The sequence below is a fragment of the Eumetopias jubatus genome, unplaced genomic scaffold, assembly GCF_037043125.1.
Source record: "Eumetopias jubatus isolate StellerSeaLion01/CBP00866 unplaced genomic scaffold, mEumJub1_p1.0 scaffold_10, whole genome shotgun sequence".
NCBI lineage: Eukaryota > Metazoa > Chordata > Mammalia > Carnivora > Otariidae > Eumetopias > Eumetopias jubatus.
Window position 1 is genome coordinate 48,672,364 of NW_028274816.1, and position 20,937 is coordinate 48,693,300.

The 20,937-nt window shown below is 37.1% G+C and overlaps 1 protein-coding gene across 1 annotated transcript in view; it reads left to right on the top strand.

Moving 5' to 3' along the window:
* The window catches only part of ZNF461 (zinc finger protein 461), a 36,308-nt gene that overhangs the window by 3,989 nt on the left and 11,382 nt on the right, over positions 1 to 20,937 (top strand). The window contains exons 3-4 of the mRNA XM_028096130.2: positions 10,045 to 10,171; positions 11,009 to 11,104. Coding sequence (XP_027951931.1) covers positions 10,045 to 10,171; positions 11,009 to 11,104 — 223 coding nt within the window. The remainder of the gene's footprint in view (positions 1 to 10,044; positions 10,172 to 11,008; positions 11,105 to 20,937) is intronic.

A 20,937-nucleotide genomic window follows, 5' to 3' on the forward strand; every position in this document is an offset into this window, starting at 1 on the left:
CTCCTTGATAGCACTATATTTTGGAACTCATGGGATTTTGTTAAAGTAGGACTCTAAGGGCAAAGTTACAGTTTTAATGCTTCTAACAAAAATAATGAAAATACATAAGTTGAAAGGAAGTAGAAGGAAATATGGAAGGAATTTATAAAGATAAAAATTGTATGTGTTAGAAAAGAGGAAAAACTTATCATTAATAAGATAAGACAGATCTCAAATTAGAAAAGAGAAAGTGCAATATAAAAATTTAAAAAGGGGAAAATCCACAGAAACATAATGCAGAGTACTAACCACTATACGATCACGGCGTGCCACCTGCCAGGTGACGAAAATCCACAGAAACAAAGGAATCAAAAGAATCTTAAAAAATACTTTATTGGATTATTTGCAAATACATTTTATTTATCCACATATATACCATTTTTAATTGCTCTTCCTTCTTGAGATCTGAATTTCTGTTTGGTATGATTTCTTTTGAGCTTGAAGAACTTCCTTCAGCATTTCCCATGGTTTGTCTCTTTTGATGATAAATACTCTCAGCTTTCTTAATATAAAAATGTCTTTATTTCACCTTAATTTATAAAATAAATCAGGAAATACATCCTTTTCTATTTTCTGGAAGAATTTATTGAATTGTAGTATTTCTTCCTTAATTGTCTGATAGAATTCAACAACATAGGGATCTGTGGTAAGCACAATAATGACCTCCAGATATGTCTGTCTACTTGCTTATCCTGGAACCTGTGAATATGGTACCTTATGTGGCAAAAGGGAATTTGCAGATGTTATTAAATTAACGATTTAGAGATAGGGAGGTTATTTTTGATTATCTCAAGAATCAGGATCAGAGGGAGATGTGAGAATGTAATGTGTATACTCCTGTTAGAGAACTGCAATGTTACTGGCTTTGAGGATGGAGGAAGGGGGCCCTGACCCATGTAAGTGGCCTCTAGAAGCTAGTCAAGGCAAGGAAATAGACTCTTTCCTAAAGCCACCAGAAAGGTACAGAGCCCTGCTGACACCTGGATTTAGTCTAGTGCAACCCTTGTTGGACTTCTAACATACAGAACTGTAAGATAATAAATTTGTTGTTTTAAGCTACTATATTTCTTACAGCAGCAATAGATAGTGAATACACCATCTGAATTTGGAGTTTTTTTCGTGGGGAGACTTTAATTTCTTTAATTAATATAGGGCTTGGGGGGCTTTTTTTTTCTTTCTTTTTTTTTAAGATTTTATTTAGTCGAGAGAGGGAGAGAGTGTGAGCACAAGCAGGGGGAGGGGCAGAGGGAGAAGCAGACTCCCTGCTGAGCAGGGAGCCTGATGCGGGGCTTGATCCCAGGACCCTGGGACCATGACCTGGGCCAGCCAAAAGCAGATGCTTAACCTACTGAGCCACCCAGGCATCCTGGGTTTTATTTCTTCTTGAATCAGATTAGTAATTTGTGTCTTTCAAGAAACTCATTTATTTCCATTTAGATGTTAAATTTATTAGCATAAAGTTGTTTATAATATTCCCTTATTAACCTTTTTTTTAAACAGAATGTTTTATTGACTTTCAGTCCCTTATTAACCTTTTAATGCCTGTCAGATCTATAGTAATGCCCCCCCTTAATTCCTGATGTTAATAATTTGTCTTTTTTTCTTGATCAGTATACTAGCAATTTATCAGTTTTATTGATCTTTTCAAAGACTAGCTTTTAGTTTTACTGATTTTTCTCTCCAGTTTGCCCTTGCTTTGATTGCTACTTTGATTACTGATTTTATTCTTTCCTTTTTTCTGCATAATTTTCTCTTACTTTTGAGTTCAAAATTCCCTTTTTTCTTTTACCCATGGGCTACTTAGAAGAGTGTTCGTTAACTTACAAATTTTGGGGGACTTTTTCAGATCTTTCTGAGAATTCATTTTTAATTTATTTAATTCATAACTTAATTCTGTTGTGGTCAGAGAACATACTCTGTAACATCAGTCCTTTTAAATTTATTGGGACTTGTTCTATGGCCCAAAATGTGGACTATTTTGGTTAATTCTCAATGTGCATTTGAAAAAAAAAAAAAGCATTGTTATACTATTGTTGGTTAGAGTGTTTATTCCCTAGGTCAAGTGTTTTGTGAAAGTACTCAACTCTTCTCTATCTTTTCTGATTTTTTTTGTCACTCGGTCTATCAGTTAACTGAAAGAGGACTTTTTTTTTTTAAAGATTTTATTTATTTATTTGAGAGAGAGAGAGAATGAGAGATAGGAAGCACGAGAGGGAAGAGGGTCAGAGGGAGAAGCAGACTCCCTGCTGAGCAGGGAGCCCGATGTGGGACTCGATCCCGGGACTCCAGGATCATGACCTGAGCTGAAGGCAGTCGCTTAACCAGCTGAGCCACCCAGGCGCCCTGAAAGAGGACTTTCGAAACCTACAAATACAGCTGTTGATTTGTCTGTTACAGTTCTGTCAGTTTTGCTTTATGTTTTGAAATTCTGTTAGTAGGTGCATGCATATTTAGGATTACTATGTCCTTTTTTTTTTAAGTTTATTTATTTATTTTTAAGTGATCTCTACACCCAGTGTGGGGGTTGAACTCACAACCCTGAGATCAAGAGTTGCATGCTCTTCTGACTGAGCCAGCCAGGTGGCCCAAGATTCCTATATCCTCTTGATGAATTGACACCTTTATTATGAAATGTTCCTTTGGTAATATTCTTTTTCCTGCATTCTATTTATTAATATAACTGCTTCAGCTTTCTTTTATTGTCATTTCATGGCATATCTTTCTCTAGCCTTTTATTTTAACTTAAGTGTATCTCATATAACAGCATATAGTTTGGTCTTAACTTTTTTATCCAGTCTGATAATCACCGCCTTTGAGTATCTAGACCAGAGGCTAGCAACCTGTGGTATGCTGGCCAAATCCAGCCCACAGCCTCAAGCTAAGAATGATTCTGTGTTTCTGAAGGGTTATAAATAAAGAAGAATATTTGATAGGGACCATATGTGACTCATAGAGCCTAAAGTATTTACTATCTGAACCTTTTCAGAAAAAGTTTGCTGACTTCTCCATGGACTGTTTAAAGTGAATGTAATTATTAGGTTTTAATCTATTATCTTGTCATCTAGTCTTCCTTTTTTCCCTGATTTTCCTGCCTTCTCTTGGACAAGTTTTATATTTGCTTAGTATTCCATGTATTTTCACTACTTTTTAGAATTCCATTTATCTCCATTATAGGATTATTAGCTATACTATATTTTTACTGTTTTATTGTTTTAGGGGTTGTTCTAAGGTTTCCAGTGTGCTTTTAAAAAGAGCTTATTACAGTCTTATAGTAATTATACAACTTCACAAATAATGCAAAAATCTTACAGCTAGATACCTACATTTTCCCTTCGTATCTTTTTTTTTCTATTGTTCTCATCTATTTTATTTCTAAATGCATTAAAACCACAAAGCTTTCTCTTCTTTAGATGGTCAATTATATTTTAAAGTAATTATGAAATGAAAATGGTATCTTTTCTATTTACCCCCAAATTTATTATTTATAGTACTCTTCATTCCTCTATGGATAGAAGTTTTTACCTAGTATCATTTTTTTATCCCCCTGAAGAACTTGCTTTAACATTTTTTGTAGCACAGGTCTTTTGGTGAAGAATCCTCTCAGGTTTTGTTTCTCTCGAAAAACAATCCAAATAAAACCAAACCCACCAAAGCTTTATTTCCCTATCATTCTGAAAGATTTCAGCTGGATATAGAATTATAGGTTGACAACTTTCTTTCAGCATTTTAAAGATACTGTTTTGTCATCTTGCCTCCATTGTTATTAATGGGAATTAATCTTTGATTCCTATTGTTGTTCCCCTGTGCATAACGTGTCTTTTGTAGGAAAAGGAGTCTGGTTGCTTTTAAGATTTTTTTTCCTTATCCTTGGTGTTCAGTAGGTTGATTATAGGTATAGTATTCTTTGTTTGTTTTTTAAGTTTTATTTATTTAAGTAATCTCTATACCTAATGTGGGGCTTGAACTCACAACTCTGAGATCAAGAGTCCCACATTTTCCCAACTGAGCCAGCCAGGCGCCCCTAGCATTCTTTGTTTCATGTTACTTGGGATTCATTGAGCTTCTTGAATCTATGGGTTGCTTTTTTAAAAATGAAATTTGGAAAATATTTTGCCCATTGGTTCTAATGATTTTTTTTGCCTTGTTTTTCTCTTTTGAATCTCCAGTTACATGTATGTTGGACTGCTGGTGTCTCATAGATCATTATGGCTCTTTTTTTTTCCCCCAGTCTTTTTTCAGTCTGGATCCTCAGTGGGTGATTCCTACTGAATTGTCCTGAAGTTTACTGATCTTTTCTTCTATTGTGTTTAATCTGCGGCAGATTCTTCCAGTGAATTATTTATTTCTTGATTTTAGGATTTGCCTCAGGTTTTTAAATCTTTGCTAATCTGAACATCTGAATTATTTATTGGTGTTTCTATTAAGTGATTTTTCTCTTGAGTATGGGTCATATTTTCTTCTTTTTTTTTTTGCATTTCTAGTAATCTTTTACTAGTAATCATTTCCAATAATTTTTTATTGTATACTCAATATTGTATATTATATATTGTTGACTCTGACTCTGGATCTTGTTAATCCCCTCTTAGAAGAAGTTAGCTCTACCAGATAATTCATATAATTATACATAATATAAAGCATGGTACTTAAAACATCATGGTACTGGTGTATAAATAGATCAAGGGAACAGAATAGAAAAAATTAGAAATATACCTGCATATGGTAATTGAATATCAGTAAAAGTGATATCTCAAAACAGCAAGCTAAAGATAGACTTTTTTACTGAGATATAATTGGCATGTAACATTGTGTTAGTTTTGGGTGCACAACACTGGGTGGTTTGGTGTATGTATATGTTATAAAATGATCACCACAGTAAATCTAGTTAATATCCATTAGCACACATAGTTACATGTTTTTTTCTTGTGATGAAAACTTTTCAGATCTAGTCTTTTAGCAACTTTCAAATATACAATATTTTTTTAAAGATTTTATTTATTTATTTATTTGAGAGAGCAAGAATGAGAGAGAGAGAGAGAGCACATGAAAGGGGGGAGGGTCAGAGGGAGAAGCAGACTCCCTGCTGAGCAGCAGGGAGCCCGATGCGGGACTCGATCCTGGGACTCCAGGATCATGACCTGAGCCGAAGGCAGTCGCTTAACCAACTGAGCCACCCAGGCGCCCTCAAATACACAATATTAATAGCTATAGTCACCATGCTGTTCATAATATCTTCAGGGCTTATTAATTTTATAATTGGAAGTTTATAACTTTTGACCAGCTTCATCCATTTCACGCCCCCATCTCTGACAACCACCAATCTGTTCTCTGCATCTATGAGTTTGATTTTTGTTTTCTGTTTTTAGATTTCACATATAAGTGGCATTTGTTTTTCTCTGTCTGACTTATTTCACCTATTATAGTGCCATCAGGGACCATCCAAGTTGTTGGAAACGGTAGGATTTCCTTTTTTTTTTTTTAAGATTTTATTTTTATTTATTAGAGAGCACAAGCAAGAGGCGGGGCAGAGGGAGAGGGAGAAGCAGACTCCTGCTGAGTGGAGGGCTTAATCCCAGGATCCTGAGATCATGACCTGAGCTGAAGTAAGGTGCTTAACTAACTGAGCCACCCAAGTGCCTCCCCACCCTTTTTTTTAAAGTAGATTCTACGCCAAGTGTGGAGCCCAACACCGGGCTTGAACTTAGGACCCTGAGATCAAGACCTGAGCTGGGATTAAGAGTCAGACACTTAACCGACTGAGCCACCCAGGTGCCCCTCCTTTTTTGTAATGGCTGAATAATATTCTTGTGTATGTGTGTGTGTATATCACATTTTCTGTATCTATTCATCCATTGGAGGACACTGGGATTTTTTCCTACATGTTGCCCATTATAAATGATGCTGCAGTGAACATGGAGGTCCCAATAGCTTTCCAAGTAGATATTTTCATTTCTTTTGGGTAAATACCCAGAAATGGAATTGCTGGATCATATGATAGTTCTATTTTTAATTTTTTTGAGGAATCTTCATATTGGTTTCTGTAGTAGGTTCACCCATTAACATTTCTCACCAATAGTACACAAGGGTTCCCCTTTCTCCACATCCTTGCCAACACTTGCTATGTCTTGTGTTTTTGATAATAGCCATTCTGAGTGTGAGGCAATGTCTCATTAGGGTTTTGATTTGCATTTCCCTGATGATCAGTGATTTTGAACATGTTTTCATGTACCTGTTGGCCATTTTTATGTCTTTTTTGGAGCAATACTCAGATCCTCTGCCCATTTTTAATTCAGATTATTTGGGGTTTTCTGCTATTGAGTTTTATGAGTTCTTTATGTTTTGATTATTAAACCCTTATCAGATACATGATTTACAAAAATTTTCTCCATGTAGGTTGCCTTTTCATTTTGTTGATGATTTCCTTTGCTGTGCAGAAGATTTTTAGTTTGATGTAGTCCCATTTATTTTTGCTGTTATTGCCTTTGCTGTTTTGGTATCAAATCCCAAAAGTCATTGCCAAGTACCTTTACCACCTATGATTTCCTCTAGAAGTTTTATACTTTCAGGTTTTATATTCAAGTCTTTAATCCATTTTGAGTTGATTTTTATGTATGGTATAAGATAGTGATACAGTCTAATTCTTTTTCATGTGGCTGTCCACTGTTCCCAACATCATTTATTGAAGAGACTGTCCTTTCCCCATTGTATATTCTTGGCTCCTTTGTCATAAATTAATTGACCGTATATGTGTGGGTTTCCTGTTCTGTTTCACTGATCTATCTGTCTGTTTTTATGCCAATACCATACTGTTTTGATTACTATAGCTTTGTAATGTGGTTTGAAATGAGGGCATGTGATGTCTCCAGCTTTGTTCCTTTTTCTCAAGATTGCTTTGGTATTTGAGGTCTTTGATGGTTTCATAGAAATTTTAGGATTATTTGTTGTATTTCTGTGAAAAATTCCATTGGGAGTCGAAGGATTACATTGAATCTGTAGATTGCTTTGAGTAGTATGGACATTTTACCAATGTTATTTATTCCATTCCTTAAGCATGGGATATCTTTTCATTTACTTCTGTCTTTCTTTCATCAGCATCTTACAGTTTTCAGTATACAATTCTTTTACCTTCTTGGTTAAAGATAGTCTAGGTAGCCATTTTGGAAAATAAAGCCCAATCTGTATTTCATCTACCATATAGGATAAACTCCAATTAAATTGAATGATTTAATTTTTAAAAATGCAATCATAATATTACTAGACTAAAACATGAGACTATTCCTTCATAACTTTGATGTTCGGAAGGACTTTCTAACTAGGATTCAGAATTTTAGGAACTAAAAGAGAAAGTATTAACAAATTTGATTACATAAAAATAAAAAACTTCTGCATGGCAAGAAGCACTGGTAAGAAAAGTCAGAAGAGAAATTACAAAATGGGGAAAGTATTTACAATTCATATATAGGCACTGAACTTATCATCTAATTTGTAAAGACTAAGAAATTTGAAAAAGAGACCAATGGCCCAGTAGGAAAAGAGTCAGAGGACATGAACAGAAATTTCACAGAAAAAGAAACATAAAAGACCCCCAAAAAGAAAAATACTCAACTCATAATTCAAGAAATACTATTTAAAATTCTATTGACATATAATTTCTTTATCATATTAAATTGATAAAAACAAAATGTTTTGACAAAATACTTTGCTGCCTTGGCTGTGAGGAAATGGGTACTCTCATATATTGCTGGTGTCTGACAGAATGGTCCAGCTGCTGTAGTGGGAAACTTGACAGCATCTACCAGAATTACAAGTGCATTTTCCCTTTGACCAAGTGATCTGATTTCTGAGACTCTCTGGTACAGATACACCTGTATGTATACAAAATGACATATTTACAGGAATATTAATTGCACTATTGTTTGTTAGAGCAGAAGATTGGAAACAACCAAGTGTCCATCTAGAGATGTTTGGTTAAATAAACTATGATAAATACAAAAAATGGAGTATATGTACCTATAGAAAAATAAGGAAACCATTAACTTTAGAATTTAAAAATCAAGTACAGAACAGTGTATATATTATAGTATGTTACCTTCTGTGTAAAAGTATAGAAAATAATATATACATATGTATATTTGTATTTGCTTAAAAACATTGCAAAGATATCAAAGAAACTTAGGAAATTGCTCATCTGTAAGGGGTTATGAGGTGGGAGACAAAATGGAAAGGACAAGGTGGGCGTAAGACATCTGAATGTTTATTTAAGAAAGGGAAACAAAATATAAAAATAAAAACTCGTCATTAAGGTTGGTGATTTTCTCTAATCATATTCAGTTACGTAGATACAGTGATAGAGTAGGGAGAGAGATAGATTTATCTAGGATTCAGGCTTTGCTTATTAGCAAGTATGAAAAGGAAGTTCACATCAGGCTCATTATGAAGTTGGATGATTAGCTGAATATAGACTTTAAGTTGGGTGAAAAGGGGAGAAGAGAAGGGGCGCCTGGGTGGCTCAGTCGTTGAGCGTCTGCCTTTGGCTCAGGTCATGATCCCAGCGTCCTGGGATCAAGCCCCACATCGGGCTCCCTGCTCCGCAGGAAGCCTGCTTCTCCCTCTCCCTCTCCCCCTGCTTGTGTTCCCTCTCTCACTGTTTCTCTCTCTCTCAAATAAATAAATAAAATCTTTAAAAAAAGGGGGGGGAGAAGAGGTATGAGTGTGGTGAGTGACAATGTAAAGGTGTCCAGAGAGAAAGACAGTTGATATTTTGGAGATGATGAAGTTACTATTAATGATGATGTCTGGGATAGTGCTACAAAGAGTGAACTAGAGTGGAAGACAAGCTCATTGGAGAGGAGGTGAGGGAATTGGGAAGCCAGGATGATAGATGGAATACTTAGATAGATATTTGAAATCACTGAGAATTAAGATAGGAGTAGTATTGGAGATGGTGGCACTGAGCCAGGAGCGAAAATTCCTGAGGGGGCAAAATCTGCATGTTAGCACATCACTGCAATAGGTAGAAATAATGCATGTATAGTTTGATGAAATGATGACATTAGATTTTAGAGAAGGAGGGACAGTTGCTGGCACCGGCAATGAGGAGAAGAGAAGACAGAGTGAGACTGAGGACAGAGTAAGACTGTAGGAGAAAAACCAACCACCCAGTTGAGATGTCCTCATAGGAAATGGTGTTGTCAGGGGAAAATGGTTAATTGAATCACACATGGGAAATCTTTGAACTTTTCCACAATTTTGACTTTTCTAAATAGACATTATGGGAATTGGTGTAGGGTGTTCTCACTGGGTGGAGAGACATTTTTATAATCCAGCTTCAGAAGTCACATAGTCATTTCTGCTATACTTTATAAGTTGAGTAAGTCACAGCTGTTTTCCCAGGATCAGGTTCAAGGGCAGAGGACACAGACCTTATACCAATGGTCATGGCATGGTCATGGTCAATGGCATGTCAAGGTTACACTGAAGAAGAGCGTATGGGATGGGAATTGTTTTATCTATCCTTGGAAAATACAATCTGCACTGGATATTTACTAAAGAATTTGCATGAAAAGTAAAAATGGTTATGACATAATGGTCATAATGATGAAGAAAAATCTTCAAGTCCTTTTTCTCAAGTTGGAGGTTTTCATAAGACATTCTGGAAAGATTAAAAAAATTCCAACTATTTAACTTAGTTGGAAACCTCTACTTATTTTTTTTAAATTTCTAGATGACTGATTTTCCATCCTATGCAAGAGGATGTGTCTGCAAAAATTGAATTTTTAAGAACATGGAAGCACTCTGCTTCATTTCCATTAAATTTCTTTTTGACCCATGTCACAAGCTTCCACCTTTGCCTGTATACTCACTACACACTATATGTGTGTGTGTGTGTGTGTGTGTGTGTGTATATATACTGTCCCTTTCCTGCATGCTTTCGTTTAGCACCTCTTCTTCCTTTTGAAAAATATTTCTTATAATTTCAAAAAATAGTACTGTTATTTGTCATTTTAGGGGATGGTGATGTTCAAAGATGTGGCTATAGATGTCTCTCAGGAGGAATGGGAATGCCTGAACCCTACACAGAGGAATTTGTACAAAGATGTGATGTTGGAGAACTATAGCAACTTGGTTTCACTGGGTAAAGTTATCTGCCTCTTATAATTTAGAATCTATTTCTTGGAATTTCTCCTTTCTTTACCATGAATTTTAGGGCTACCTTTCAAATAACTAGATGAATTTTTTTCTTTGCATAAAAATGTGCACGCTTAGATGGGGGTGCATCTTCATTTTCCCCATCCTTAACCCTTCCTCTGGTCCTTATAATCAATGTTCTTCCTTGGTGATTAAAGAACAGAATTGGAATTCTGTGCCATTAAAGCTTATGCTTAATTATTTAATTATTTAATGTTAATAAATTAATTGTTAGTTAATGGTCAAAGAAACCGCTTCATCTTTTGTTTCATTTGCACTGTGCTAAACCTGCAGGTGCACTAGAGTAGGTTAAAACTAAACACATGGGGCCTGGGTGTGAAGCTCTTTAGCTTTCCCAATTAATGTAGTGATGGACTGGATCAAGAAATATCACTTACTATTTAGTGCTCAAATGAACACTATTCCATTTCCTACAACAGATGTGCTCTCTTTTAAACAATTTGCATTTGGGAGTTACATTCTAAGAACTTTTTATTTAACATTGAAAAATATCTGAAATAAGCATACTCAAGAAGCTGTTTTTTCCACATAGTGAAGTAGAGATAGAAAGCTTATCTAATTTAAATAGCATTTTATCACCTATTTATTTGTTTTTTTATCTTGAGTTTACCTGAATATTAGTGTTTAATTTATTCTTTTTTTCAACTGCAGACTTTATCAAATACGATTTTGTGCTATAGTTTATTTTTTTTGATCAATTCTAAACCATAGTATTTGGGTACTTTGATTTCCACTTCATCTCCATTTCTTTTCTTATAACCAGGACTTTCTATATCTAAGCCGGCTGTGATCTCTTCATTAGAGCAAGGGAAGGAGCCCTGGATGGTTGTGAGGGAAGTGACAGGAGGACGGTGCCCAGGTGAGTGAGCAATGATCAGGAGGCAGGAAGCTATTTCAAGGAATAGGCCCACTGGTCAGAATGTTGGGCTAGTAAGGTTATTTTAGACAAATTAGGGAAAACCTGATTTCAAAACTAATTATAACACTGTGTAGTCAAACTGTGGCACTGGCATAAAGATGGACATACAGATCAGTGGAATAGAATAGGGGCGCCTGAGTGACTTAGTAGCCTAAGTGTCTGACTCTTGATTTCAGCTCAAGTCATGATCTCAGGGTTGTGAGATCGAGCCCCACATTGGGCTCTGTGCTCAGCATGGCATCTGCTTGAGATTCTCTCTCTCTCCCCCTTCCCCCACTTGCACGCACTGTCTCTCTAAATAAATAAATAAAATCTTTAAAAAATGGAATAGAATAAAAAGGCTGGAAATAAACCCTCACATATATGACCAAATGATTTTAGATAAAGGTGCCAAGACCATTCAATGGGGGAAAGGACTATTTTTAACGAATGGTGTAGGGAAAACTGGATATCCGTATGCAAAAGAATAAAGTTGGATCCTTACCTTATGCCATATACAAAAATTAACTCAAAATGGATCAAAGAACTAAATCTAAGACCCCAAACTAGAAGAAAACATAGGGAAAAAGTTTCATGACATTGGGTTTGGCAGTGTTTTCTGGGATATGACACCAAGCAAGGTACAGGTAAACAAAGCAAAAATAGACAAATGGGAGTACACCAAACTTAAAAATGTCTATTCATCAAAAGACACAGTCAACAGTATTTATTAATTTTTTAAAAAATTCCTTCGAGTTGCTTTATGAGGTAATAGGAATACCTTTTTTTAAATGTTACAGTAGTGGATCAAGAACATATGTTCTAATGGTATAGTAGGAAAAATTAAGGTTGATTAGAAATTGGGAAAGTTAAAGAAAATTACATTGAGGAAGTAGAGATAGCAGAGGTTTGGGCACCTAGGTGGCTCAGTCAGTTACATGTCTGCCTTTGGCACAGGTCATGATCCGAGGGTCCTGGGATCGAGTCCCTCATTGGGCTCCCTGCTCAGCGGGGAGTCTCCTTCTCCCTCTCCCTTTGCCCCTCACTTGTGCTCTCTCTCTCTGAAATAAAAAAATACTATAAAAAAAAAGAGAGAGATAGTAGAGGGTTGACTGGGAAGGAAGGAGGTCATCTAGGAAAGTATAGGGTTCTGGAGGGCAAGAGCGGGGCCATACTACAGATGAGTGGTCTTTGATGATATCTGTGAATCAGTATTAGTGCTGCAGAACTGTGAGAGAGTATATTTCTGTTGTTTTAAGCCACGCAGTTTGTGGTTCTTTGTTATATCAGTCCTAAGAAACTAATATGGAAGGAATCATGGAAAAATGATATATACTCTAAGTGTTTTGTTTTCATTTAAAGATGCCATTCTTCTATCAGTTTTTGATGCCTGACCACGCCTTTCTTTTCACATAGGTGTAGTGGTTTCTTTTTTAAAACTTTTAATTTTAAGAGCCACCTGGGTGGCTCAGTCAGTTAAGCGTCTGCCTTCAGCTCAGGTCATGATCCAGGGTCCTGAGATCGAGCCCTGCATTGAGCTCTCTGCTCAGCAGGGAGTCTCCTTCTCCCTCTCACTCTCCCTCTGTGCTCTCTCTCTTTCTCTCAAATAAGTAAAATCTTCAAAAAAAAAAAACTTTGAATTTTGAAATAATTGTAGATTCACAGGAGGTTACAAAGAAATGTACAAGGAAGTCCCATGTACCCTTCCTCCAGCCTCCCCAGATGTTAACATCTGGCACAACAGTACAATATCATACTGAAAAATTGACATTGGTACAATCCATAGAACTTTTTCAGACTTCTGTGTGTATAGTTCTATGCAGGTTTATCACATAGTCTTGTATCATACCACAGGAGTCAAAATAGTAGTACTGTCACCATAAGGCTCCCTCCTGTCTGTTATTGCTATACCCATCCCATTCTCTCTTGTTCCTAACCCTTGGCAACCACTAATCTCTTCTATATAATTATGTTATTTCTTGAATGTTATATAAATGGAATCCTACAGTATGTCCTTTTGAAGTTGGCTCTTCTATCTCATGTATATAGTACCTGAATGTAAGAATATATATATTATATGAATATATAATTCATATAATTATGAATTATATGTGTATATATACACACATATACATGTTCCTTATATTCATGTAAAAGTGTGTACATGAAAATAAATCTGGCGGGCGCCTGGGCGGCTCAGTCGGTTAAGCATCTGCCTTCGGCTCAGGTCATGATCCCGGGGTCCTAGGTTCGAGCCCTGCGTCAGGCTCCCTGCTCTGCGGGGAGCCTGCTTCTCCCTCTCCCTCTGCCTGCCACTCTGCCTGCTTGTGCTCTCTCTCTCTGTCAAATAAATAAATAATAATAATAAAAAAGAAAAGTCTGGGATAAAGCTCAAACATGTAATGAAAGGAACTGCCAGACTATTTTTCACAATGGTTTTACCATTTTATGTTCCTACCAGCAATATGGGAGTGATCCAGTTTCACTGAATCCTAGCCAGCATTTGGTGTTATATCTGTTTTTCAGGTTAGCCATTTTGATATGTGGGTAGTGATATCTCAATGTAGTTTTTTTTTTTTAAGATTATTTATTTATTGAGAGAGAGAGAGAATGGTAGAGAGAGAGCATGAGAGGGAAGGAGGTCAGAGGGAGAGGCAGACTCCCTGCTGAGCAGGGAGCCTGATGTGGGACTTGATCCCGGGACTCCAGGATCATGACCCGAGCTGAAGGCAGTCGCTTAACCAACTGAGCCACCCAGGTGCCCCTCAATGTAGTTTTAATTCGAATTTCCTTAATAGAAAATTTTGTTGAATATCTTCTCATGTGTTTATTTGCTATCTGTGTATCCTCTTCAGTGACATGTGTGTTCATGTCTTTGCCCATTTTCTAATTTGATTATTTGGTGTTTTAATGTTGAATTTTCAAAGTTCTTTATGTATTCTAGATAGGCCTTTGTGGATTTGTGAGTTAAACAAATATTTTCTTCAAGTCTGTAGTTTTTCTTTTCAACTTTTTACCAAGGTCTTTTGCAGAGCAAAAGTTTCTAATTTATGTAGCATCTAATTTGTCCTTTTTTTAAAAGATTTTGTTTATTTATTTGACAGAGAGAGACACAGCGAGAGAGGGAATACAAGCAGGGGGAGTGGGAGAGGGAGAGCAGGCCTCCCGTGGAGCAGGGAGCCCAATGTGGGGCTCGATCCCAGGACCCTGGGAACATGACCTGAGCTGAAGGCAGACACTTAACAACTAGCTACCCAGGTGCCCCTAATTTGTCCATTTTTAATCTTATGAATTGTGAGGGTTTTTTTTTTTTTAATTTGATGTCAAGCCTAAACACTTCACTTAGTCGTACATCTTAAAGATTTTCTCCTGTGTTTTTCTATAAGTTTTATAGTTTTACATTTTTCATTTAAGTGTATGGACCATCTTGAGTTCATTTTTACAGATGTGAGACTTTAGGTCAAGGTTAATTTTTTTTCCCCCATGGATGTCCAGTTGCTCCATCACCATTTATTTAAAAAGTTATCCATTGAATTGCATTTTCATCCTTGTCAGAAATCAGTTGGACACATTTATGTGGCTCCATTTTTGAGTTCTCTGTTTTGTACTATTGATCTTTGTGACCCTCTGCCGGTACTATACTTTAATTACTGTAAGCCTTAATACTGGAAAGAGTGATTCTTCCCACTTTGTTATTTTTCAAAATTCTTTTGACTATCCTTAGTGCTCTTTTCTATGCATATAAATTTTATTTATTTTTATTTTTTAAAGATTTTATTTATCTGAGAGAGAGAGAGAGTGAGCATGAGCGGGGGGAGGGGCAGAAGGAGGGGGAGAAGCAGACTCTGTGCTGAGCAGGGAGCCTGAAGAGGGGGCTCGATTCCAGGACCCTGAGATCATGACCTGAGCCGAAGGCAGATGCTTAACCACCTGAGCCACCCGGGCACCCCTATGCATGTAAATTTTAAAATAAGGTTGTCTGTGTCTACAGAAAAAACTTGCTGATATTTTCATAGGAATTATGTTAAACCTGTAGATGAAGTTAGAGATTTAACATCTTTACTCTGTTGAGTCTTCCAATCCATGAACACAGTATGTTTCTTCAAGTATTTTTTTTCTGATTTCTTTTATTAGCATTTTACAATTTTTATCATATAGATCCTGTACGTGTTTTGTTAATTTTTTACCTAAGTATTTTATTTTTTGGGAGCATTTATAAATGATATTGCCTTTTTATTTTGGTTGTTGCTTATTGTCAATGTATAGAAATTAAATTGATTTTGTATGTTGATCTTATATTCTGTGACCTTATTCAACTCAATTATTTCCTTGTAGATTCATTATTGTAGACAGTCATATCATTTGCAAATAGTTTTATTTCCTTCTTTTTCCAAACTGTGCCCTTTATTTTCTTGCCTTATTGGAATAGCTAGAACTTACAGGGCTGTATTAAATAAGGGTGGTAATGGGGTTCCTGGGTGGCTCAGTCGTTAAGCATCTGCCTTTGGCTCAGGTCATGATCCCAGGGTCATGCGATCAAGCCCTGCATCGGGCTTCCTGCTCGGCAGGAAGCCTGCTTCTCCCTCTCCCACTTCCCCTGTTTGTATTCCCTCTCTCGCTGTCTCTCTCTCTCTCTGGCAAATAAATAAATAAAATCTAAAAAATAAAATAAATAAGGGTGGTAAGAGTGGACATCCTTTTTACCAATTTTAGAGGGAAAACATTCAGGATTTGGTCTTTTACCATAAAGTATATTAGCTCTAGGTTTTTTTTTTTTTTTAAGATTTTATTTATTTATTTGACAGAAAGAGACACAGCGAGAGAGGGAACACAAGCAGGGGGAGTGAGAGAGGGAGAAGCAGGCTTCCCGTGGAGCAGGGAGCCCGATGCGGGGCTTGAACCCAGGACCCTGGGATCATGACCTGAGCCAAAGGCAGACGCTTAACGACTGAGCCACCCAGGCGCCCCTAGCTCTAGGTTTTTAGTAGATGCTCTTTATGTTCTTTATGAGTTTGAAGAAGTTCCCTTCTCTTCCTGATGCCCTGAGAGCTTTTTTGGTTTAATTTAGTTAATTAACATAGAATGTATTATTTGTTCCAGGGTTACAGGTCTGTGATTCATTAGTCTTATAAGATACCCAGTGCTCATTAAAACACATACCATCCCCAATGTCCATCACTCAGTTACCCCATCGCTCCACCCCCCTCCCCTCCAGCAACCCTCAGTTTGTTTTCTATGATTAAGTGTCTCTTATGGTTTGTCTCCCTCACCCTAAGAGTTTTTTTAAATCATAAATGGTTATTAATATGATCATGGGATTTTTTTCTTCCTTAGTTGTTGATATGATGGATTACATTGATTGATTTTTAAATATTGAATCAGCCTTTCAAACCTGGAATAAATCCCACTTAGTCATTGTGTATCATTCTTTTTATTCATTAATGAGTTTGGTAAAATTCAATTGAGGATTTTTTTCATCTGAGTTCATGGGGGATGTTGGTTTGCAGTTATTTTGTGTGTGCTGCCTTTGTCTGGTTTTGGTATCAGAGTAATAATGGCCTCATAAAGTACTTGGGAAGTGTTCTCTTCTGTTTTCTGGAAGGAACTGTGTGCAAGATTCTGGGAATGTTTGGTAAAATTCTTTTTTTTTTTAAAGATTTTATTTATTTATTTGAGAGAGAGAGAGAGAGAGCACATGAGAGGGGGGACGGTCAGAGGGAGAAGCAGACTCCCTGCCGAGCAGGGAGCCTGATGCGGGACTCGATCCAGGGACTCCAGGATCATGACCTGAGCCGAAGGCAGTCGCTTAACCAACTGAGCCACCCAGGCACCCCTATTTGGTAAAATTCTTCAGTGAAACCATGTGGACTTGGAGATTTTTGGGATCTACTAAATTATAAATTTGATTTCTTTTTTTTTTTTAAAGATTTTATTTATTTGAGAGAAGAGACAGAACACAAGCAGGGGGAGGGGCAGAGGGAGAGGGACAGGGAGACTCCCCACAGAGTGTGGAGTCAGATGCAGGGCTCAATCCCAGGACCCTAAGATCATGACCTGCCGAGTCAGATGCTTAACCGACTGAGCCACCCAGGCACCCCAAATTTGATTTCTGTAATAGTTACCAGACTACTCAGATGACCTATTTCATATTGGCTGAGTTTTGGTAGTTTCAGATTTTCAAGGAATTGGGTCCATTTCTTGTAAGTTTTCAAGGTTATGAATATAAGGTTATATGTTTCTTATTAACCTTGTAATTCATTGTGTGTGTGTATATATATATACATGTATATATATATAAAATCATGTATACATGTCCTCATAATCCTTACAAATTTTTTGTTGTTGTTGAGACTTTCTCTTTCACCCATGAATTATTTAGAAGTGTGTTATTTGGAGGTGTCTGGAGATTTTCCTATTGCCTTTCTTTTATTTATTTAGAGTTTGATTCCATTACGGTCTCATGTGAAAGAGGGAACAGTCCACAGTCTTCCCTTATTTTTTACCCCAGTAGCAATTTCAGGGGTTCCCAAGACAACCCTTAGATAATTCACTAAAGAACTCATAGAACTCACTGAAAGCTGTCATCCTCACAGTTACAGGTTTTTACAGCAAAGGGATACAAATTAAAATTAGCCAAGGGAAGAAACACATGGGCAGAACCCAGGAGGTTTTCAGACATGGAGCTTCGGTTGCAGTCACCCGGTGGATTCATGGACAGTGCTAACTATTCCCATCAACTGTGTGTAACTATATGCATGTAGTATTGCCAAATAGGGAAACTAACCTGAATCCTGGTGTCCAGACTTTTATTGGGCTCTGGGTTGGCTGCCCGTTCCTTTCATTTTCCAGCCTCTCAGGAGGTAGAGCTGATACCTTTAGATTCCTGTTTCTCTTAAGGAGAATTGGTACCACATGGCTCAAAGCCTACATCATAAATCCCACTGTTAGACTGTCTGGTAGCTGTGGTCCTAAACAAAGACATTGTTTGTAGAGATTTTCTCCCTGGAGATGACGACAAAAGCCAGATCTCTCTTTGGGCAAGTTTAAATTCTTTACTATACATCATAGAATATACTCTGGGTGATTTTGACTTTTAAACTTAAGATTTGCCTCATGACTTAGAATAAGGTCTGTCTTGGGGAATGTTCACTGTGTGCTTGGAAACATTGTGTATTCTGCTGTTGTTGGGTGGCATGTTCCATAAGTGTTGATTATATCCTATTATTGATAGTCTTTTTCAGTTCTTCTATATCCTTGCTGATTTTCTGTCTGGTAGTTCTGTCAGTTGCTGACAGTAGGGTATTTGAATCCCCAGGTGTAATAGTGCTTTGTCTCTTTCTCCTTTCAGCTCTATCAGTTTTTGCTTCATGTATTTTGAAGCTCTGTCAGTGGTACTTACTAGATTTCTTTATTCTGAAGTTGTATCTTTAAATATTTTTATCTGATATTAATATAGCTATTTCTACTTTCTTTCTTTTTTTTTTTAAATTTATTTATTTGTCTCAGAAAGAGAGAGAGAGAGCACAAGTAGGGGGAGCGGCAGGCAGAGGGAGCGGGAGAAGCAGGCTCCCCACGGAGCAGGGAGCCCAATGCGGGACTCGATCCCAGGACTCTGGGATCATGACCTGAGCTGAAGGCATCTGCTTAACCAACTGAACCACCCAGGAGTCCCTAATTTCTGCTTTCTTTTGATTAATATGTACATGGTCTATATTTTTCCACTCCTGTTTTCAACCTACCTATGTCATGTTTGAAATGAGTTTCTTATAGTCACCATGTTGGGTCATATATTTGTCCATTGTGCCAGTGTCTGTCTTTTAATTGTGATTTAGTATTTTAAAGTTATTTTAAAGTATTTTAAAGGTATTTATCTTTAAAATAATTATTGAAAAAAATTATTGATAAGACTTATATCTACCATTTTTTTCTTTTTTTTGTTTTTTTTTCTTTTAAAGATTTTATTTGAGAGAGAGAGAGAGAGAGACAGGGAGAGAGAGCACAGCGAGCAGTCGGGGGAGGAGCAAAGGGAGAAGCAGACTCCCTGCTGAACAGGGAGCCTGATGCGAGACTTGATCCCGGAACCCCAAGATCGTGACCTGAGCTGAAGGCAGATGCTTAACCAACTAGGCCACCCAGGCACCCTAGCCATTTTGTTGTTTTCTTCTGTTTCTTGTTCTTCTGTTTCTTTTTTCTTGCCTACCTGTGAGTTACTCAAACATTTCTAGAGCACCATTTTGATTTATGCTTTTTAATATGTTGCTTTATTTTTATTTTATTGTTTTCTCTAAGTATTAGCATATATGTACATACCTATCACAGCCTGCTGGTTTTGATGTTTTACCACTTCAAGTGAAGCGTAGAAACCTTACATCCATTTAGGTCCCTTTATCCTCCCCACTTTTTTGGTATAATTGTTTTAAGTATTTCTTCTACAACATTGATCACCACAAGAGATAGTGTTAAAATTTTTGCTTTACCATCAAATAGGACTAAAGGAACTCATGGGGTAAAGGATAGCCTGGTATAGTTTTTTCTATTTTGCTCATTCTGTTATTCTTTTCTTTCTGAAGGTCTAAGCCTTCTTCTGTTATCATTTTCTTTGTTTTGGGAGAGCTTCCTTTAGCCACTCTTTAAGGGCATGTGTGCAAAAACAAATTTTCTTAGTTTTCCTTTGTCTGAGAATGCCTATATTTCTTCTTTGTTCCTTAAGAATAGTTTCATTGGCGGGCGCCTGGGTGGCTCAGATGGTTAAGCGTCTGCCTTCGGCTCAGGTCATGATCCCGGGGTCCTGGGATCGAGTCCCGCATCGGGCTCCCTGCTCCTAGGGAGCCTGCTTCTCCCTCTGCCTCTCTCTCTCTCTCTCTGTCTGTCTCTCATGAATAAATAAATAAAATCTTTAAAAAAAAAAAAAAAAAGAATAGTTTCATTGGGGGCGCCTGGGTGGCTCAGTTGGTTAAGCGACTGCCTTCGGCTCAGGTCATGATCCTGGAGTCCCAGGATCGAGTCCCGCATTGGACTCCCTGCTCAGCAGGGAGTCTGCTTCTCCCTCTGACCCTCCCCCCTCTCATGTGCTCTCTCTCTTTCTCATTCTCGCTCTCTCAAATGAATAAATAAATAAAATCTTTTAAAAAAAAAAGAATAGTTTCATTGGAGGGGCACCTGGGTGGAACAGTCGGTTGAGTGTCTGACTCTTGGTTTCAGTTCAGGTCGTGATTTTAGGATTGTGAGATTGAGCCCACACTGGGCTCTCCGCTCAGCTTGGAGTCTGCTTGAGTTTCTCTCTCTCCCTCTGCCTCTCCCCCTCATGTACTCTCTCTTTCTCTAAAATAATCTTTTTTAAAAAAAAAGTATAGTTTCAATGGGTATAGAATTTGAGGTTCACCGTTCTTTTCTTTTAGTACTTGAAAATTATTGTGCTGTTTCTTTTTGGTCTCCATGGTTTCAAATGAGAAATCTAGTTTTTTGAATTGGTATTTCTTTATCATCAATATATAATATGCATTTCTATTTTAAAGACTTCTTTCTTTGTCTAGTTTTTAGAAATGGATGTCTTGGTTTTCAGTTCTTTGGATTTTTCTTAATAGGTATTTGCTGAGTTTCTTGAATCTATGGATTTGTGTTGTATGAAATTTGGGAAGTTCAACTGTTATATCCTTTAATACTTTTTCAGTCCCACAGTCTTTTTCCTGTCCTCTGGGACTTGGATGATATGGATGTTGGATCTTTTGTTATTGTCCCACAGGGAATGAGGCTGTATTTTTTTCTTTAAGTCTGTTTATCTTTGTTTTTCAGAT